We start from the raw sequence: 22,018 nt of genomic DNA, 5'->3' as shown, positions 1-22,018 counted from the left end.
TGCCAGTCCTCTGGCACTTCACCTTTTTCTAACGAATTATTAAACATACGTAGTAATGCGTCTGCTATCTCTTCCCTAGATTCTTTTAAAATGCATGGATGCAATCCATCTGGACCAAGGGTTTTATCCTCTTTGAGTTTGATTAGTTAATTTAATATATCCCCTTTTTTATTTTAAATGTACTTATCTCATTACTAATCTCATCATCCAATGTCATGTCCACCTGTTCTATCTCCTTGGTAAATACTGAAGCAAAGTAATTATTTAATATTTCAGCCATCTCTCTATCGTTACCTGTGGTATTACCCATAATGGCCCTATTCCCATCCTAACCTTCCTTTTTTATTGATATGCCCATAAAATATTTTACTATTTTGTTTTCTGTTCCTTGATAATTTAATTTCATAGTTCCTCTTTGCCTCCCTAACTGTTTTTTTGACTTCTCTCCTAATCTTTTCGTATTCTCCCTTATCATGCACTCCCCTGCTGTCTATGTACTTAATGTATAACTCTTTCCTTACCCTCAATTGTTCCCTTATGGCTTTATTCATCCATGGAGTCTCATTATTGTTTAGTTTGTTCTTTCCTTTTAGCGGAATATATTTCTCCTGCAGTCTGTTGAACACAGTTTTAAATCTTTCCCATTACTGTTCTACATCATTGTTTGCCAATATTGTTGCCCATTTTTTTCCCCAAGTTCTATTCTCAGCCCCATAAAAATCAGCTTTTCTCCAAGCTATTAACCTGGTTTTTGTCAATACTTATGTCCTTCTCAATTATCATCTTAAAGCATATTATGTTATGGTCATTATTGCCTAAATGTTCCCCTACTTTTACTTCTCTTATCTGCTCTTGTCCCCATTACTAGATCCAATAGCGAATCCTCCCTTGTTGGGCTTTTTACTTATTGGGTTAGAAAGGACTCCTGTAGACATTGTAGGAACTCTATTCCCTTATCCCCTTTACCTACCTCTTCTGTTCAATTAATATTAGAAACATAGAAGATAGGAGCAGGAGTAGGCCATTCGGCCCCTCGAGCCTGCTCCGCCATTTAATGAAATCATGGCTGATCATCCAAATTCAGTACCCTGTCCCTGCTTTTTCCCCATATCCCTTGATCCCTTTAGCTTTAAGAAATATATCTAACTCCTTCTTGAGTATATTTAATGAATTGGCCTCAACTGCCTTCTGTGGTAGAGAATTCCACAGGTTCACCACTCTCTGGGTGAAGAAATTCCTCCTCATCTCTGTCCTAAATGGCTTATCCCTTATCTTTAGACTGTGACCCCTGGTTCTGGACTCCCCCGCCATCGGGAACATCCTTCCTGCATCTAGTCTGTCTAGTCCTGTTAGAATTTTATAAGTTTCAATGAGATCCCCTCTCATTCTTCAAAACTCCAGCGAGTATAAGCCCAATCGACCCAATCTCTCCTCATACGTCATTCCTGCCATCCCAGGTATCAGTCTGGTGAATCTTCGCTGCGCTCCCTCCATGGCAAGAACATCCTTCCTCAGATAAGGCGACGAAAACTGCACACAATACTCAAGGTGCGGTCTCACCAAGGCCCTGTACAACTGCAGCAAGACATCCTTGTTCCTGTACTCGAATCCTCTCGCTACGAAGGCCAACATACCATTTGCCTTCTTAACCGCCTGCTGCACCTGCATGCTTACCTTCAGCGACTGGTGCACAAGGACACCCAGGTCTCGTTGCACTTCCCCTTCTCCTAATCTAATGCCGTTCAGATAATAATCTTCCTTCCTGCTTTTGCCACCAAAGTGCATAACCTCACATTTATCCACGTTATATTGCATCTGCCATGCTTTTGCCCAATCACCCAACCTGTCCAAATCATCCTGGAATTTCTCGGCATCCTCCTCACAGCACACACGGCCACCCAGCTTTGTGTCTGCAAATTTGGAGATATTACATCTAGTTCCCTTGTCTAGCTCATTAATATATATTGTGAATAGCTGGGGCCCAAGGACTGATCCCTGCGGTACCCCACTGGTCACTGCTTGCCACTCGGAAAAAGACCCGTTTATTCCAACTCTTTGCTTTCTGTCTGCCAACCAGTTCTCTATCCAAGTCAATACCTTGCCCCCAATCCCATGTGCCTTAAATTTACACGCTAATCTCTTATGCGGGACCTTATCAAAAGCCTTCTGAAAGTCCAAATACAACACATCCACTGGTTCTCCCTTATCCATTTTACCGGTTACATCCTCAAAAAATTCCAGTAGATTAGTCAAGCACGATTTATCTTTTGTAAATCCATGTTGACTTTGTCCGATCCTGTCACTGTTTTCCAAGTGCTCTGCTATTACATCTTTTATAATGGACTCTAGCATTTTCCCCACTACCGATGTCAGGCTTACCGGTCTGTAATTCCCCGTTTTCTCTCTACCACCTTTTTTGAATAGTGGGGTAACATTAGCTGCCCTCCAATCCATGGATACTGTTCCAGATTCCATCGAATGCTGGAAGATGATCAGCAAAGCATCAACTATTTCTAGGGCCACTTCCTTAAGTACCCTAGGATGTAGATTATCCGGCCCTGGGGATTTATCGGCCTTCAATCCCATCAATTTCCCTAACACCATTTCCCCACAAATACTGATTTCTTTCAGTTCCTCTCTTTCATCAGACCCTATGTTCCCCGACATCTCTGGGAGGTTATTTGTGTCCTCCTTTGTGAAGACAGAACCAAAATATGTATTTAATTGGTCCACCATTTCTTTGTTCCCCATTATAAATTCCCCTGATTCTGACTGCAAGGGACCTACGCTTGACTTTACCAATCTTTTTCTCTTCACATATCTATAAAAGCTTTTACACTCAGTTTTTATATTCCCTGAAAGCTTACTCTCATATTCTACTTTCCCTTTCTTAATTAATCCCTTTGTCCTCCTTTGTTGAATCCTAAACTGCTCCCAATCCTCAGGTTTACTGCTTTTTCTGGCCAATTTATGTCCTCTCCTTGGATCTTATGCTATCCCTAATTTCCCTTGTTAGCCACGATTGAGTAACCTTTTTTGTTTTATTTTTTTGCCAAACTGGGATGAACAAATTCTGTAGTTCATCCATGCGGTCTTTGAATGTTTGCCATTGCCTATCCACCGTCAACCCTTTGAGTGACATTCCCCAATCAATCCTACCCAACTCGCGCCTCAGACCATTGTAGTTTCCTTTATTTAAATTTAGGACCCTAGTCTCTGAGTCGACTACTTCATTCTCCATCTTAATGAAGAATTCGATCATATTATGATCGCTCCGACCCAAGGGGCCTCGTACAAGATTGCTAATTAATCCTTTCTCGTTACATAATACCCAGTCTAAGATGGCCTGATCTCTGGTTGGTTCCTCGACATATTGGTCCAGGAAACCATCCCTTAAACACTCCAGGATTTTCTCCTCCACAGTATTGTTACTAATTTGGTTAGTCTAATCTATATGTAGATTAAAGTCACCCATGATGACTGCTGTGCCCTTATTGCACGCTTCTCTAATTTCCCTATTAATGCCATCCCCAACCTCCGTATTACTGTTTGGAGGTCTATATACCACTCCCACTAACGTTTTCTGCCCCTTGGTATTTCTCAGTTCTACCCATACAGATTCCACATTATCTGAGCTAATATCCTTCCTTACAATTGTGTTAATCCCTTCTTTAAGCAGCAATGCTACCCCACCTCCCTTTCCTTTTTGCTTATCTTTCCTGAATATTGAATACCCCTGGATGTTGAGTTCCCAGCCTTGGCCACCCTGGAGCCATGTTTCCGTAATCCCAATCAAATCATATTCGTTTACCTCTATTTGCGCAGCTAATTCATCCACCTTATTATGAATGCTCCTCGCATTAAGACACAAAGCCTTCAGGCTTGTTTTTTTAACGCTCTTACACCTATTAGAATTATTATTTACTGTGGCCAGTATCATACTGGAGTTTCTCGGCATTCTTCTCACAGCACACACGCCCACCCAGCTTCGTATTGTCTGCAAACTTGGAGATATTACATCTAGTTCCCTCGTCTAGATCATTAATATATATTGTGAATTGGGGTAATTGAAATCGCCCATGACTATTATTCTATGTTTTTTACTCATTTCCCTAATTTATCTGCATATTTCTTTCTCCACCTCCCTTCCACTATTAGGTGGTCTGTAGGCTACGCCTATTAGTGTGATTGATCTTTATTATCTTTTATCTCTATCGATATGGATTCTATTTTTGTCTTGCTGATATCTGCGTCACTTTTTTCTACTGCCATTATGTTATTAATAAGTACAACTACACCACACTTTTTCCCTCCCTACCTTTCCTAAATATGTTATACCCTGCAATGTTTCATTCCCAGTCCTGATTTTTCTGCAGCCATGTCTCAGTAATCCCTACTATGTCTGGTTCCTCGCAACGAATGATTGCCTCCAGCTCCCCTGTTTTATTACGGACACTGTGTGCATTGCTGTACAGACAGTTTAACTCATTTTTAATAGGATTTCTTCTCACCATGTTTAACCATCTTTTTAGACTCCTGTTCTATAACTGTATTTATTCCCTTGCCATCAATGTCCTCCCTTACTTTATTCTTTCCTATGCTCTCTTCTCCTGTTTATATTTAGGCTAGTTACATTTCTTGTAGATCCCTCCCCCCATCTTACTAGTTTAAAACCTTTGCCACCTCCCTATTTACCCTTTCCGCTAGGACATAGGTCCCATCCCGATTCAGGTGGAGCTTGTCCCATCGGTACAGCTCCTTCCTGTCCCAGAACTGGTGCCAGTGTCCCATGAAAAGGAACCCCTCTTTCCCACACCAGCCCTTTAGCCACGTGTTAATTCTCCTGATCTGTCTGCTTCTATGCCAATTTTCACATGGCTCGGGCAATAATCCAGAGATTATTACCCTCGAGGTCCTGCTTTTTAATTTAGATCCCAACTCCTGATACTCTTTCAGCAGGACCTCCTCCCTGTTCCTACCTATCTCATTTGTTCCAACATGGACCACGACAACTGGATTTACCCCTTCCCTTTCCAAGTTCCTCTCCAGCTGCTGTGAGATATCCCTTACCCTGGCACTGGGTAGGCAACACACCCTTCAGGATTCACATTCTTGGCTGCAGAGGACACTATCTATCCCCCTAATTATAGAGTCCCCTATCACTATCACATTTCTATTTTGCTCTTACCCCACCTTGGGCAGCCTTCTGAGCCACGGTGCCTTGGTCTGCACTGTGGCTGTCCTCCCTGCAGTCTTTCTCCTTGTCCTCACAGGTAACAAGTACATCGTACCTGTTGGACAGGACCAGTGTCTGCAGGACCTCCTTCTCAACCTCTCCTAAATCCCTGCTACCTGTCTCCCTAACAGCCACACCCTCCCTTTCCTGAACCTGTGCTTTCCTCTGGAGTCTGAACTGTATTGTGGATAAAACTGTCCAGAAATTCCTCCCCCTCCCTTATGTGTCGGAGTGTCTCCAACTCGCACTCCAGCTCAATGACTCTGAGCCGGAGAGATTCGAGATGGAGATATCTCCTGTAGACGTGTTTGCTCGGGACAGTCTCACTGTCCACAAACTCCCACATACTGCAGTTCAGACACACAACCTGCCCTGCCATACCTTAGTCTAGCCTTATTTTATTTATTTATAAGTTAAAGGCCTAGAAATTGGCCTGAGGCGCCCAAGCGGCGCAAAGTTCGCCTGGACGCTGGAATTTGCGCCGCGATCGCTGCATTAGCAATCGCCGCAAATTCAGTTGAAGTGCCCCTAGAGGGAGACGGGGCGCGGCTCGAGGCGCTCCACGTCCCTCTTAGGGCGCTGAAAGTGAATTTCGCAGCGCCACACGCTGCAGCATGGCATGCTGCGGTACTGCAGGGCAGCACGGTGGCATAGTGGTTAGCACTGTTGCCTCACAGCGCCAGGGACCCGGGTTCGAATCCGGCCTCGGGTGACTGTGCAAACTCCACACAGACAGTCACCCCGTGTTTGCGTGGGTTTTCTCCGGGTGCTCCGGTTTCCTCCCACAGTCCAAAGATGTGCAGGTTAGGATGATTGGCTATGATAAATTGACCCTTAGTGTTAGGGGGATTAAATACGTGGGGTTACGGGGATCGGGTGGGATATGTGTCGGTGCAGGCTCGATGGGCCAAAATGGCCTCTATCTGCACTGTGGGGTTTCTGTGATTCTGTGATTCCTCCCACTGTTAAGGGGGAGGGGCCTGCAACAGCGCGAGCCCCGATCGCGAGTGACGGCAAAAGAGCCCGGCACCAAGGAGAAGTGCCGGGCTCTCGGGAAACAGCCGGCAATGCCGCGGGGGGTGGTGGGGGGGGACCGGACCAGGAGGCCGGGGACGGAGGTGCTGGCAGGTGGCCGCCGAAAAAGCGGCCGCCCCGCACCTCCACCTTAACTTGCACCTCTGCCGGCGCAGCAAGGCCCCGTGAACCGGGCGTGGGTAGCGAACGGTGCGATCGGGGCGCGAATGGGGCGCTGCGCACATCGATGACGTCATCAGTGGCGGCGCAGTGCTAAAGGCTAACGCCACCATTAGCGCCCCTGCTGAATATCGCGGGAGGCGCAGCCAGTGGTGCTACAGCCACTGACTGCCTCTTTAGGCGCTAACAGGTGGCGCTACTCACCTGATTTTTCCCCCAAAGTCTTTATTCAACGACTATTTATAGTTATATTAATTAGTTTAACTAGTTAAGCTATAAATTTAATACAGTATGTTATAATTTCCCGCTCCTAGTTTAAACCACTGTCTTAGTTTAGAGAGAAAAAAAAACCCTCAATACTCACCAACCAATCACCTACCTGCTATCCTGTGACGTCACACCTTGTTTTTTTTGGAAATCGTGGAAGGTTCTGCCGCCGCCGCCGCATCCGATTAGGTCCTCACTGTTCCTCCGCTCACTCCTTTATGTCCTGCCGCCGCTGCTCCCTCCGATTAGGTCCGCGTTGTTCCTCCGCTCACTCCTTTATGTCCTGCCGCCGCCGCTCCCTCCGATTAGGTCCGCGCTGTTCCTCCGCTCACTCCTTTATGTCCTGCCGCCGCCGCTCCCTCCGATTAGGTCCACGCTGTTCCTCCGTTCTCTCCTTTATGTCCCGCCGCCGCCGCCTCCGATTAGGTCCGCGCTGTTTCTCCGCTCTCTTCTTTATGTCCCACCGCTGCCGCCGCCGCCTCCAATTAGGTCCGCGCTGTTCCACCGCTCCCTCCGATTAGGTCCGCGCTGTTCCTCCGCTCCCTCCTTTATGTCCTGCCGCCGCTGCTCCCGCCGATTAGGTCCACGCTGTTCCTCCGCTCTCTGCTTTATGTCCCGCCGCCGCCACTGCCTCCGATTAAGTCCGCGCTGTTCCTCTGATCTCTTCTTTATGTCCCAGCGCCGCCGCTGCCTCCAATTAGGATCAAAGTGTGACTTGTAGATTTAGTTCATGGTGTTTATTGTTTCTCAAACCTGCAAAACCTTCAAATTGGGATTAGTGACATTCCACAAAATTGTCATTAAAATGCTTTGAAGGTTTTTGAAAACAAAAAGGGATGAGCAGAAAACAGAATTGAAAAACCTCAGATCCAAGTTCAAAAGCAAAATACTGCGGATACTGGAAATCTGAAATAAAAGCAGAAAATGCTGGAAATACTCAGCAGGTCAGGCAGCATCTGTGGAGAGAGAGAAATAGAGTTAACTTTTCAGGTTGATGACCTTTCATCAGAAGTTCAGATGGTTTATTAACAAACCACTTTCTACTGCTAGTTTAAGATTACTAATTATCATACTGCCAAAATAAGTATATATTAGAAACACATCTAACAACTATTTACAGTTGTTTTGTTTTATCATGTCATACTTGTCCCCTAAACTAATTTATTAGTTGTTATTTAATATTGGTGTTATTAATATCCTGGGATGATTTTGTTGTTTTCATTACCACTTCTCTCTCTGGTGTGATCATTGTAAATCATGATAATTGTGGTAGATGAAAAGAACAGCAGTGAGCTAAATTGCTATACACCATCTCCGCTACAGTCTGCATCTACCCAGCACAGCTGTTAAAATATTCCATCTGGTATCATTGCCGGGCCAGTGACTGCAGTGGGAATTACACCACATTCTTCATCCTTTTTTTTGCTGCTTATTAAGGCAGGCGATGTTGAGACTGGGGAATTGGTCACCTTTGCACCTTGGGCACTCAGTGTCAGCTTCAAGCATGCCAGTGTCAGTGTAGAACATTAAGATAAAAAGATAAACTCCCTTTTTGCCACCACAACAATACGCTGTGCCATCAGTATGATTGTTTCCATTTCCCACACCTGCCTTCCCCATGGCCTTTAAGTGAGGCTGACAATTTCATGTCAATTAGGGTCAAATTATGGGCAATTTTGCACTGTGTGCCCTATGCCCATTAGCAACTGGATTCAGACTGACTAAAATTAATTTCACATGGGACATGTATAGGCAGCAGAGAAAGGACACTTTCATCCAGTCAGTCCAGGCTAGATTTAAACTCGGGTCCCAGAGGTGCAAGGATACTGTGTTAATCCATCACACCAACAGTCCCTCCAGGAATTGTCTCTAGCAGCAAATTCACTAAGAAAACCAACACAGCATTTAAAAAAAAACCTGGGCAAAGTGTTCAATTTCCACAAAAAAACAGTAAAAGCATCAATGACAGTTTATAATATTATTCTTAACTCGTACTGTGATATTTTATTAAAACTTGAATTTCCAAAGGAAATGACTTCAGGTCTTTCCCCATCCACTGTTTCTGTTGTGCTGTGTATGAAGGCAAAGTAAATATTTAATGTACTGCAAAAAAAAACCCACAAGTTATATGATCTCGTAAAGATTCCTAATAACTTTCTATATCTTTTCTTTAAAACCCTTTGTTGGCAATTTTCCTATGTGGATTCCACCACTTTTTAGCTGGATGTTTCCTGATTTGGGAGAGTTTATTACTGTTTTACTTTGTACCTGAGGATGTATCCTTTGAGGACCCCATTGATCTCCTGCTCTGGGGGAGGCTGCCACTGTACCATTATGGATTGGTTTGTTCGACCACTGGCCATAATGTTCTGAGGAGGGGCACTAGGAGGTTCTTCAGGTAACAGCAGCCTGAAACCAAGCACATTGCACAATGCATCAAAACATTAGAGATACAGAAAGCTGTATGGATACGTTGTTCTACTGATGGATATTAGTTCATGTATGTAAACATCATAAAGTAGTCAAAAAGTAAAATCATTTCTTCAATCAATATTCTTTAAAAATGCTAAATTCCAAAAGCAGATGCACCATGGAGAATGAGAAAATATAACGGCCTTCTGTGCCTCTGATTTTGCCTTTCAATGTTGCCTTTCAGGAAGTTTTCTAGCAAAGTCATTTTGCTCCAAAAACTCAGTTTTAGAGCTTTCAGATTAGCTGCTGAAAATTTCTCTATCAGTGCAGCCGTCATATTACCTGCTTGAACAATGTTCAGGGCAGTTGTTGAAAATTATTTTTTGGCAAGGCAGACTCAGGGATGTGTTGCATTGTGAGCACACAAACACCATTTGCCAAACATTTTTCAGTAACAGCAATGTTCTGACGAAGGGTCATCGACCTGAAACGTTAACTCTGTTTCTCTCTCCACAGATGCTGCCTGGTCTGCTGAGTTTTTCCAGCGTTTTCTGTTGTTATTTCGGATTTCCAGCATCCGCGGTATTTTGCTACCCCTTTAATACTCTCCTGGCCAATCTATGTTTAAAGAGGCCGGTGGCAGGACCTCGGATAATTAGGTTTCTCGACACCTTGGGGTTGCAGTTCCAGTTTCGGTTTGTCTCTGTCTCAGTTTCTGAAGGCTGTTTGAACTGGAATGCTTCACAACATGGGACAAAATGTTTTGTGGGAGGAAGGGAGTTCAATACAAAGATATGGAGAGAAAGCAATATGAGGGAAATGTACCAGAGGAGAATGAGGGAAATGTCATTGGCACCTTTACTGAAGTAAAATAATTGAAGTCCAAACACGTAACAACAGAAGTGTGAGAGGAAGTATGCATTTATTTGTATCTTTTACTTGCTTAAGTTCTTCCAGCTCCCTTCGCATATTGGGGGGGGGGGTGAGGTGGGGGAAGGGGAGAGAGAAAGAATGAACATTCCTGCTGCTGAACAAAGCCATTATTTATCTTGTATGCATGTTTTTATCAAGATAAGAATAGAAAAATGACAGCAAGATGTATTTTATATGAATAAAAATTGTTACTGGGGATTTCCATTGTGCTGCACAATTAATCATTATCCCTGAAGACAGTGGCCTGCAAATTGGATTGCTCTTGAATCTGGGCACAATCCGGGTCCAGTGCATGCTGCACATGCCTAAAGGGGCCGGGGGTAGGAACTTGGATAATTAGTCCGCCTGCCTCATTTGTGTATTGCTGGTGAGCTGCAGGAGCCAGTCGCGGACCCAGAGGGTGTGGTGCTACTTGTTAAGTATTAACAATACACAATACACAATGACTTCACTAATAACAAAAGAACACCGTACATATATACAAGGAGAGTCTCCTGCAATTTCTGATACTTGGGAGTCGCCCAAGGATACTCGCTGCTCAGGTATGATTCAGATAAAATTATTAAACATTTTTCTCAAATGGTGAATCACAAAGCCCCGAGAAGTCCATTATATCCAGCTTCTAAACACAAAACACCTGCAAGAGCTTTCTCCGACTATTTTCTCACACTTTCATTAAAATCCTAAACTAGACTAGCACTGCAGCCATTTGTAAGAAACAGCTGTATTAATGTTTACTAAGAAGTGACAGAGTTCGATTTTCAATGCCCAATTAGGGGACAATATTGTCAACAGTTTTTTTCCTTTTCTATTACATTTCCACATACTGGGGAGCAGCTATCACCACCCCCGCCTCACCTCGCCAATGAAATCACTGTAATTTAAAAATTATTTTTAATTTTCTTCACGGCGTAGTTAACTATGTATACGATTTTGAGTCTCTGTTGACTGAAATGTTGACATTCTAAATCCTCGAGGCAATTATACTCCCCATCAAAGTTATTCTTTGATTTCCTCATTGCTCACAATGGGGCGGCGGGAGGGAAGGGGGAGCTTTGATGCTCCACAATTAAAAAAAGTCAAACAGCAAAATCTAAAAGGTGGATTTCCTACAGCCTTACCCCCTAGTAAATAGGAATCGGTTGATAACTAAACTTGTTAACATTAAGTAGTCCAGAATAAATTTGCTTGTAACTCATAAGCAGGCCGTATTTCATCTGGCATATTGTTAGAAAAGAAAAAAACATTTTGTCAGAAGCCTAATTAAAATTCATCTAGCTCTAATTGAAAAAACATGTAACCTATTTTCTCTGTTTCAAGTAGCTAAGACCAAACAAAGTAGATGAATAGGAAATGGCTACTGAATTTTGCATTCCCACATTGACAATATCACAATTTATATAGAATTATATATAGAATTTACAGCACAGAAAATGGCATTCAGCCCCAACTGGTCTATGCCAGTGTTTATGCTCCACAGGAAACTCCTCCGACCCTACTTCATCAGCAAATCTACCCTATCAAACCCTTACATTTTTCTTCTTCTTAGGCAGTCCCTCGGAACTGAGGATGACTTGCTTCCACATTAAAAATGAGTTCGCAGGTGACTGATGAGTCCAATGCGGGACCAACAGTCTCTGTCACAGGTGGGGCAGATGGTGGTTGAAGGGGCGGTTGGGTGGGGTGCTTGGGTTGACGTGCGCTCCCTGCGCTTGGCTTCCGCTTGTTCCCGGCGAAGAGACTCGAGGTGTTCGGCGCCTTCCCGGATGCTTCTCCTCCACTTTGTGCGGTCTTGGGCCAGGGATTCCCAGGTGTCGGTGGGGATGTTACACTTTTTCAAGGAGGCTTTGAGGGTGTCCTTGAAGCGTTTCCTTTGCCCACCTGGAGCTCTCTTGCCGTGCCGGAGCTCCGAATAGAGCGCTTGTTTTGGGAGTCTCGTATCGGGCATGCGGACAATGTGACCCGTCCATCGGAGCTGATCGATGGACGGGCCACGCTCAGAGCTGATTGAGCGTGGTCAAAGCTTCGATGCTGGGGATGTTGGCCTGAGCAAGAACACTGACGTTGGTGCGCTTATCCTGCAAATGGATTTGCAGGATCTTGCGGAGGCAGCGTTGGTGGTACCTCTCCAGTGCTTTGAGGTGCCTGCTGTACATGGTCCATGTCTCTGAGGCATACAGCAGGCATACATTATCTTAAAGACCTCTATCAGTTCACCTCTCAGCCTTTTCTTTTCTAGAGAAAAGAGGCCTAGTCTGTTCAATCTTTCCTGACAGGTATAACCGCTCAGTTCTTGTATAATCCTTGTAAATCCTTTTTGCACCTTTACCAGTGCCTCTATATCCTTTATATAATATGGAGACCGGAACTGTGCACTGTGTGGTCGAACCAAGGTTTAATATGGAGACCGGAACTGTGCACTGTGTGGTCGAACCAAGGTTTAATATGGAGACTGGAACTGTGCACTGTGTGGTCGAACCAAGGTTTAATATGGAGACCGGAACTGTGCACTGTGTGGTCGAACCAAGGTTTAATATGGAGACCGGAACTGTGCACTGTGTGGTCGAACCAAGGTTTAATATGGAGACCGGAACTGTGCACTGTGTGGTCGAACCAAGGTTTAATATGGAGACCGGAACTGTGCACTGTGTGGTCGAACCAAGGTTTAATATGGAGACTGGAACTGTGCACTGTGTGGTCGAACCAAGGTTTAATATGGAGACTAGAACTGTGCACTGTGTGGTCTAACCAAGGTTTAATATGGAGACTGGAACTGTGCACTGTGTGGTCTAACCAAGGTTTAATATGGAGACCGGAACTGTGCACTGTGTGGTCGAGCCAAGGTTTAATATGGAGACTAGAACTGTGCACTGTGTGGTCTAACCAAGGTTTAATATGGAGACCGGAACTGTGCACTGTGTGGTCGAACCAAGGTTTAATATGGAGACCGGAACTGTGCACTGTGTGGTCGAACCAAGGTTTAATATGGAGACTAGAACTGTGCACTGTGTGGTCTAACCAAGGTTTAATATGGAGACCGGAACTGTGCACTGTGTGGTCGAACCAAGGTTCTATGTAAGTTTAACATAACCTCTCTGCATTTCAATTTTATTACTCTAGAAATGACCCCCAGTGCTTTGTTTGCATTTGTTTTGGTCTTGTTCCATGTGTTGCTGCTTTTAAAGATTTGTGAATCTGCACCCATAGATCCTGTTGCTCCCCTACCCCATTTAGACTCATATTCCCCAAGGGGTATATGTCCTCCTTATTCCTTCTACCAAAATGCACCACCTCACATTTATTTATATTAAAATTCTATCAACATTTACAACTGTAAATTGCTTTGTCAACATTTTCGGTCACGTTTTTCTTTCAAAAGTACTTAATTGGCCGTAAAGCGCTTTGGGACGTCCTGAGATTGTGAAAGGTGCTGTATTGTGACTGGTATTCTAAAATACTCCAACCTCTCTTTCTTCTCTAAGGTCAATAAACATGCCATTACCTCCCAGCTCTGTACCCATCTCTTCCGAAACTCCCTATTCAAATCCCATACTCCACCTTCCATGTTTTTCACTGCACCAAAACAGCCGTAGCCAGTGCTATGACTGACCAAGGCATGTTATCTCTCCTTAACCTGCTGGACCATCCCACAATTCTTGATACGATTGACCATGCCATCATCTCCTCTGTCCTCCAACCTTATGGGACTGCCTTTGCATGGCTCCATTTCTACTTTTCCAAAGGCAGCCAGTGCATCTCCAACAAAGGTTTCGCTGCTCTCCCTGCCTCATCACCTCTAGAGTCAAGGATTATTTCTTGGCCCCCTCCTCTTTTTTATCGATGACATCATCTGGAGGCATTGGGTCAATTTTCACACATACCGAAAGAATTCTAGAATCTTACAGTACAGAAGGAGGCCATTCGGCTCATCGTGCCTGTGCTGACTCTTTGAAAGAGCGATCCAATCAGTCACACAACCCGCTCTCTTTCCCCACAGCCCTGAAAAATTATTCTTTTTCAATATTTATCCAAATCCCTTTTGAAATTTACTGTTGAATTTGTTTCCACCACCCTTTCAGGTAGTGCATTCCAGATCATAATACACTACGTAAAAGAAATTCTCCTCATCTCCCCCTGGTTCTCTGGCAATAATGCCAAGGATACTCAGTTCTACCTTGCTACTACATCTATCAACCCCTTGACTGCCAGCTTGCTTTCTAACATCAAGCCATAAATGAATCACAACTTTCTCCAGTTCAAAACTAGGATGGCCAAAGGCATTGGCCCAGAAATTCGGGTCCCAACGCATGAGTACGGACGGAGTGCTCACGCGTGGACCTGATGGAAGTGCCGGTTTCTTGCATGCACTACGCATGCGCGGGAAACCGGCATTTCCGATCCTCTGAACCAAGGGGTTCAGAAGTTGAATGCGTGTGCGCAGGAGTCTGCGCGTGCGTGTTGAACATCCTTTTTTTTTTATAAACAGGTTTGCCCGTGCGTGAAGGCCTCTACTTTTTGCACATTTAAAAACCAGGCGTAAGGACTTCATTTTAAAAGGTAAGTGGTCAATTAATTAAAATTAGAACATTTTTTCCACAGGTTTATTATTTTTAAATGCTTTACAGTAAGTGTATTTTTAGCCCCGATTTTTTATAAAATTATTTTTTTCAAAAATTTAAATTGTTTAAAATAGTTATTTATTGTTTAAAATAGTTATTTAATGTTATTTATAGTTGATTTAAATAGTGTGATTTTTCCCCAAATTTATTTTAAGGTTAAGTACTGTTTTGGGCGCCCGGAGTTTTCATGAGTTTGACAGTTCTTTCTGTCAAACTCATGAATGGGATTTTCCCTCCTCCGATTGGTTGGCCACGGCTCACGTGATCCCAGCCGACGCATCGCACTAACTACGCCGCTAGATCACGCAAGCACAGTGCGCTGGGAGCTGGACCGGGCCACAGACAGGAAATCCACGCAGGCCCAGGCCTCAACTGCCGGCGCGCTAGTTAAGTGTAGGTCGGGGGCTTGCACCCGCGGGAAGCCCCCGACACAAATTTCTGGGCCATTGTCTTCAGCATCTGAAACAAACACTGCTCCCTCGCCAGCTACTCCATCCTCCTCTCTTTGTTTGAACCAGACTATTTGCAAACTTGTTCACGTCCCGTTTGACCCTGAGCTGAGCTTTAACCCCTCACATCCTATTTAACCTCAAGACCACTTGCCTTTCTCCACATTACTTCACCCCCTCCTCCATGCCTTTGTTGGAGGTGCTGTCTTTTGGATGAGATGCTGAACCGAGGCCCATCTTCCCTCTCAGTTGGACATAAAAGATCCCACTGCACCATTTGAAGAAGAGCAGGGGGGTTCTCCTGGTATCCTGGCCAACAGTTATCCCTCAACCAACATCACTAAAAAAGATTATCTAGTCATTATCACATTGCTGTTTGTGAGACCTTGTTGTGTGCAAATTGGCTGCCGCGTTTCCTACATTACAACAGTAACTACACTTCAAAAAGTACTTCATTGGCTGTAAAGTGCTTTGGAATGTATTGAGATCATGAAAGGCGTTATATAAATGCGAGTCTTTGTTTCTTTTTGTCACTTCCAGACTACTGTTCTAATACCCACTGTCATCCTCCACAAACTTAATTTTGTCTAAAACTGTGCCACATATATTCTGTCCCGCACTTAGCCCACTCATCCATCACCCCCGCCCTCGGTGACCTACACTCGTTCCCACTCCTGAACACATTAAATTCATAATCCCTGTCTAAATTGTTCCATGGCCATGTCCCACCCTATCTCTGCTAAACTCGCCAGCCTTAAACTCTCTCCTGAATGCTCCATTTCTTTGTCTCCTTCTGTGCAGCCTTCTCCTCCTTCACCCCACTATTAGTGGCACAGCCTTCAGTTGTCTTGGTCCTACTCTCCTGAACTTCCTCCCTAAATCTGTCCACCTCTCTAAATCGCCTCAAAAAACATTTCTTTGCCAAAACCTCTCAAAACCCACTTCTTCGCTAGGGCACGTCGGCCGGCCGCTCCTCAGCGGGAAGGGATTCCGACCGGGAGGAGGGGAGCTGAGGAAGGCGGCCAGAGGCTGGACCGGAAGCGGGAGAAGCAGGCCTGGGCCGTCGGACCGTGGAGCCGGCGACGGTGAGGTGGAGGCCGCGGCGACCGGAGGATGTGTTGGGCGAGTCGGGCGGAGGAGCGCAGCGCATCGGGACGCAGCAGCAGACTCGACGACTCGCAGTCCGATTGGGAGGAGGGGAGCCGGGAATGGTGGCCAGAGGGTGAGCGGGAAAAGCAGGCCACCGCACGTGGAGCCGAGCCGGCAACGGTGAGGAGGACGGAGCGGCTGAGGGACATCGTGCTCCCACTGCCACTGGATGCCAAAGAATTGACTTTCTGAACACGGCGCTGTAAAAATAGCTGACGTGTCTCTGTGAGCTCCCACAGCTTTATTGTGGGAGTGATTGGGGAGTAAGAATTCCATTGTACTAGTTACATATGGCAAATAAAGAATCTTGAATCTTGAATCTTCTACCTCACTCTTCATCTCTCCCTTCCAGGTTTGGCATATATTTTCCTTATATCCAGCCTACATTTCAACAGTGATTACATTTCAAAAGTACTTAATTGACTGTAAAGTGCTTTGGGATGTCCTGAGGTCAGGAAAGGTGCTGTAACTTTCTTTCTTTCTATTTGTCAAGTGCTGTGGGATATTTCTTTACATTAAAGGGACTATATAAATGCAAGCTGCTGTTGCTTTTGTCCACGTACAATACTTTGTAGGAGTAGCTCTCCATAATTATTTACAACAGTGGAAACGAGAAAAGGTTGGAGAGCTGTACCTGAGCTAAGTTTCAAATAGAACCTGTAGTATTTTTTTAAATGTTCAAATAAAAACATACAAAAATTGTAAAAGATTGAATTTACATTTACTTTTATCAATTCCCAGTTGAGCCAGTAGGTAGAGTGGGTTGAAGAAGCAAAGTGGCCACCATGGAGGAGAGGAAATGGTTCACTATATTGTCACTCACCGTAAATACTGATCCTTTGGATTAAACTGAAAGTGACACTGTACAAACTTTGCATGCCCTATGGGAAAATAACATACCTGTTGGTTTCTGTGCTGTACTGTCCTTTCCCCAGCTGGTTCACTGCACACACTCGGAACTGGTATGAGCGAGCTGATGTCAACCCACTCACTGTAACATGCATCACTCCAGGATTAATGTTAGGTAACTGCACTTTCCACGGCGAGTCTACAGAGCCACACAAAATAGCAAAGAAGAAAGTTGCAAGGATTAGATAGCACATTTATCAATTTTAGGGTTCTGCTCAACATAAGTTAGCAAAAATACAAACTCATGTCAAGAAACTTTAACGCAAGTCTGCAAAAGATTTAAGCTGAACGCTACACAAATATATATTTATTGTTTGTTTTGCATAATAAAGCCACCCTCCCTAGGGTTCTGCTCCAAGGCTGTGGACCATCACGAGTTAATTTCACTTTTTCCTCCCCGAGAAAAAGCAGCTCCTTTCTGCTCTTCACTTCTCCAGCAGCTCAACTGAGATCAGGAAAATTTGTGGGAAAGTGTGGGTTTGTACCTTCACCCTACCATGCCATGGAACAGTGTGTTGGTACGCCAATGTGTTGTGCCACTAGACTACCTCTGGCTCTGCTACTTTCATTTGATCACTCTCTGGGTCAAGATCCTGGAACTCCCTACCTAACAGCACTGTGGAAGTACCTAATGTTACGTACATTGAGTGAATCCTAAAGCTAAGCATAGAAAGTAGAAGATTAGAAAACAAAAATGAAAGCAACTGAATCCATTTACATGTTGTTCCTTCTCCCTATGTTCCCACTATGTTAAAATTAAAATTCGTCCCACAGTTTTCTGCTCCAACTCATTCTTTCCCAAGACCTCAAAACTCAGAACTCGTTATCTCCCCACTCTTTTCCTCCTCCTACAATCTAGTATTTTAAAACATTAGATTGGCCTTACCCTAATCACTACTAACCAATATACAGGAAACTTTCGATTAACCGGCCCCTAAATAACCAGAAATCTCGGTTAACCGGCAAAATTCAGGAGTAGGTTCAGGTAACTTTTATTACTTTTTTTACTCCATTTGTTGCTGTGCAAGGGTGTAGCTGCAGCTGTTGCTAAGCGACAGAGACGCTTGCAACTTGTGGCCATTGTTCTGAAGCTGTTGGGTTTGTGGCTTTATACGGAGCTCTCAGCTCCGTATCTTTTACTATGGCGTTCGGTTAGCCGGAATTTTTGATGAACCGGCACCACGTCGGTCCCGTCCGTGCCGGATACCAGAAAGTTTCCTGTACTATGTCTTCTCCTTTTCAGCCTTGTCCTGCACCATGGGCTCTGCCCCTGTACTTTGTTACCTCAATTTAAAAAAACTGTTGGGAATCAGAACAGCTTAAATAGCACGTTTAACAAAGAAAAACATCACAAAAATCTGAAGTTATTGTATTATTGAGGTGAAAGACGATGCTTGGTTCCAACAAATTTAGGGAAGATATCAGGGAGATGGATTAACATAGATGAAGCAAAACAGGGAAACTAAAATTGCAGATAGATCCACATAATAAATAAGCAGCATGCTTTAGATTGTTGTCTCATTAAATTACAGTGTCTTGTTTAATTTATGCTTTTCGTAGAAAACAGTTAATACAGACCATCCCGACTTGTCCTTGAAAGTGATAACAATAAATTTTAATTTGCTCCAGCTGTCTAAATTGTAAAAAATTAAGTACACCTAAAATCAAGTCGTCATAATATCAAATATAATTTTTTATTAAAATAAGGGAGATGACAAATAATGTAATTAAGATCACCGTCTGTGGCTGCATTTGTGTTACTATAAGAGGTAAACGCACTCTTAGTGGGGATGGGCGAGAAAAGCCTGTAAACAGTATCACAATTGGTGCAATCAAGAAAACTGTAAAATGCAATTTGAAGTTAATATAAATAGTAAATAAAAGCAGCATGTGAGAAGTGGTAAAAGGTAAATAAAATCCACTAATGTGTGGAGCAGATAAGCATGAAACTGGTAAGTTTAAAGAACTGCTGCAGTTGCAGCAACACAATTGTAATTTAATAGAAAATCATTTTCTGAAAGATAATCTGATCAATTTTGACCAGAAAAAAATGTTTTAAAGGGTTTTTTAAAAAAGCTTGATCACTACAACGGTTTAAAAAAACTGAAAAAATATGATCAACATGGTTTTTTGGTGGACATTCTTGTTTAAATAGCGGGTGCTAATGGCATTATTGGGGGGGAGGGTTGTCTTGGAGAGGTTACTAAGTCCATAAGTAGGTGGAATTTCCCCCTTAAAATTCAATGTTAGCTGAATTAAAGCAGTGTGAAAAAGATATGATTAGTGAATGAATACTAGATTAATGCCCTCGTTACTGATAATAACTCAGCTCCCTTAGTCATAGACAGTGACTTGTTCAGTTCCCCCAGTGAGGTCATCAGGACTTTGCATTTAAGAAAATATTTTTTAAATTGACTGAGAAAAGGAAGATGAAGTAAACTAGAAAAGATTTAATCGGAGTCCTGACTCCCAGTTTAAAGTCTATTTCGTTCCGTTTTGAAAATCTACCCATGCTGCTGAAAGCTGAATAGATGTATTTAGTTTTGATTCACAACAGTACTGTGAATAAAGTGTTACTGCGATCATGAACTTCATAGCAAGACAAAGCAAGCTATTTTAGCCTGTTACAATTCATTACTAAGACAACAATTTGAATATTGTCCTCAGTTTTGGACACCTTATTAATAAAAAGAACTGATGGATGAGACACAGTACAGAGGAAAACAAGAAGGATGACTCTGGGTCTCAAAATGCTGAGTTACAAGGACAGGCTGATGAAATTAGGCTGGTTCTTACTGGTGATAAATTTAAGGCAATCGCTGGTAATAAATTTAAGGCAAGTCTTTAAAATGCAGAATGGGATTGGTAACATGGATTTAGGCAGTGTTTATACTTTGGTTCTAATTATAAATGCAAGTTCTTTCTTTAGCAGGGAACATGAATATTTAGCAAGCTTCAAGCAAGACTAGAGATTAAGAGAATTTTTTTTCCAAGATCACTGGACATGTAGAATAGGCACCCACTAAGCATGGCTACTGCTATGTTAATTGACCTCAGTAGAAAAGAGCTCAATGGTTATCTGGTTAAAAAAGGAATTGATGGCTATAGAGACAATTATAGACAGATATGATCACTATTACTAGTGGTGGAATGACTAACACTGCAATTGCACCATTAACAATTAGCCAGTTAAATTTTCTACCCACTTATATTTTGAGGTAGTGCTCCTCAGATTTCAGATTTAGATTTATTTGCCATATGTAACAAGTACAATGGAATGCTTGTTCCCCGTAGGGACGCGTCAGCTATACATACAGCGCCGCGTTCAGAGTCAATACAATGGCTTCCCGTGGCAGTGGGAGCACGATGTCCCTCAGCCGCTCCGTCCTCCTCTTCACCGCGGCCTCCTCCTCACTGTTGCCGGCTCCACGTGTGGTGGCCTGCTTCTCCCGCTCTGGCCGCCATGCCCGGCTCCCCTCCTCCCATCCGGACTGCGAGTTACCCGAAATGGAGCTGCCGGCCGACGTGCTGCAGCGGGTCGTGAGTCTGCTGCTGCTGCTCGTTGCGCTGCGCTCCTCTGCCCGACTCGCCGAACACATCGTTGGGATGTGAATGCTCCAATGCGGCCTCCTCTTCACTGTCGCCGGCTCCACGCTCCACGGCCCGGGGCCTACTTCTCTCTCTCCCGGGTCGGCCTCTGGCCGCCATGCTTGGCTCCCCTCCTCCCAGTCGGAATTCCTTCCCGCCGAGGAGCTGCCGGCCGATGTGCTCCAGCGGGTCGGCTTGGCTGCTGCTCACCACGCTGCGCTGCCTCTGCCCGACTCGCCGAGCACCTCGCTCCAGTTGCGGGAGTGAGCAGCGAGAGCTGGCCGTCCGAAGCAGGGAGAGCGATCTCAACACCGGACCGTCACGGCCGCCATCTTGACTCAAAACCTGTTGGGACTACTATTTTCCAAGAGGCAACTGTGGTTGCTTGTTTACACTCACGTGCTAATTAAGGCTGTTTGCAAGGTAGCACATAGTATGAGGACAGATGCAACCTATTCTGGAGATGGAATTCTGGTGAGAAAGGGCATTGAATTAGTTGTGGTACAGTGTGGCGGAGCCACTAAGGGACTCCAATCAATTGTATATAATTCCCTTTAATAATATGTTGGCTGCAGCCTGAGTCTGTATCTTTGTTTTCACTGTTTGCATGTACAGAGCGCGATCACTTTAATAGCGCGGGCAAACGCGATGACGTCACGCCATTCATCACGTGATCCCCCACCGGCAGGAAAAACGTGATGACGTCAGCCACGGGATCGCCCTAGCATTGGTGCCTCCGAACTGACTAGACCTATATTCGATGTTCTCCTGTAGTTAGCCGTTAAGCTCTGTTACTTTTCATTAAACCTCGTTTATTTGATCACCTGAGTGGACCTCAGTCTTTTGGATAGAAACTAGACATTCCTACATTGGTGACCCCGACTTTTGCGAACGGTTTTCGCAGAAGTTACCGAACATGGAATCGAATGCCGTTGCTTTAAAGCTACCACAGTTCTGGGAGCAACAGCCAGCCGCGTGGTTCATCCAGGCTGAAGCCCAGTTCGCCATCAGGAACATCGTTCAGACCCGTTACTATCACGTGGTCTCCGCCCTCGACAGCGCCACAGCCTCGCGGATCGTCAGCCGGCTTGGTAATCCACCAGAAGACCGCAAGTATGATACAATAAAGGCGTGGTTGTTACAGGTCTTCGGGTTCACGAAGTCGGAGCGCGCCCGCCGGCTGCTCAATATGCCCGGCCTCGGGGACTCCAAGCCGTCCGAGCTCATGAGCCAAATGCTCACGCTCCTGGGCTCCGAACCGG

General features: G+C 44.4%; 1 protein-coding gene across 2 annotated transcripts in view; it reads right to left on the bottom strand.

Moving 5' to 3' along the window:
* The window catches only part of sdk1a (sidekick cell adhesion molecule 1a), an 897,759-nt gene that overhangs the window by 224,924 nt on the left and 650,817 nt on the right, over positions 1-22,018 (bottom strand). For both annotated transcript variants that reach the window (XM_086000285.1, XM_086000286.1), the window contains 2 exons: positions 17,160-17,307; positions 8,966-9,106 (listed from right to left, as the gene is read on the bottom strand). In XM_086000285.1, the coding sequence (XP_085856411.1) occupies positions 8,966-9,106; positions 17,160-17,307 (289 nt within the window). The remainder of the gene's footprint in view (positions 1-8,965; positions 9,107-17,159; positions 17,308-22,018) is intronic.

This window comes from Somniosus microcephalus, chromosome 11 (assembly GCF_052327205.1).
Source record: "Somniosus microcephalus isolate GS21.2 chromosome 11, FLI_Smic_1.0, whole genome shotgun sequence".
Taxonomy (NCBI): Eukaryota; Metazoa; Chordata; class Chondrichthyes; order Squaliformes; family Somniosidae; genus Somniosus; species Somniosus microcephalus.
Note: the sequence above shows the minus strand (reverse complement) of the source record. Positions and strands in the feature narration are given on the sequence as shown.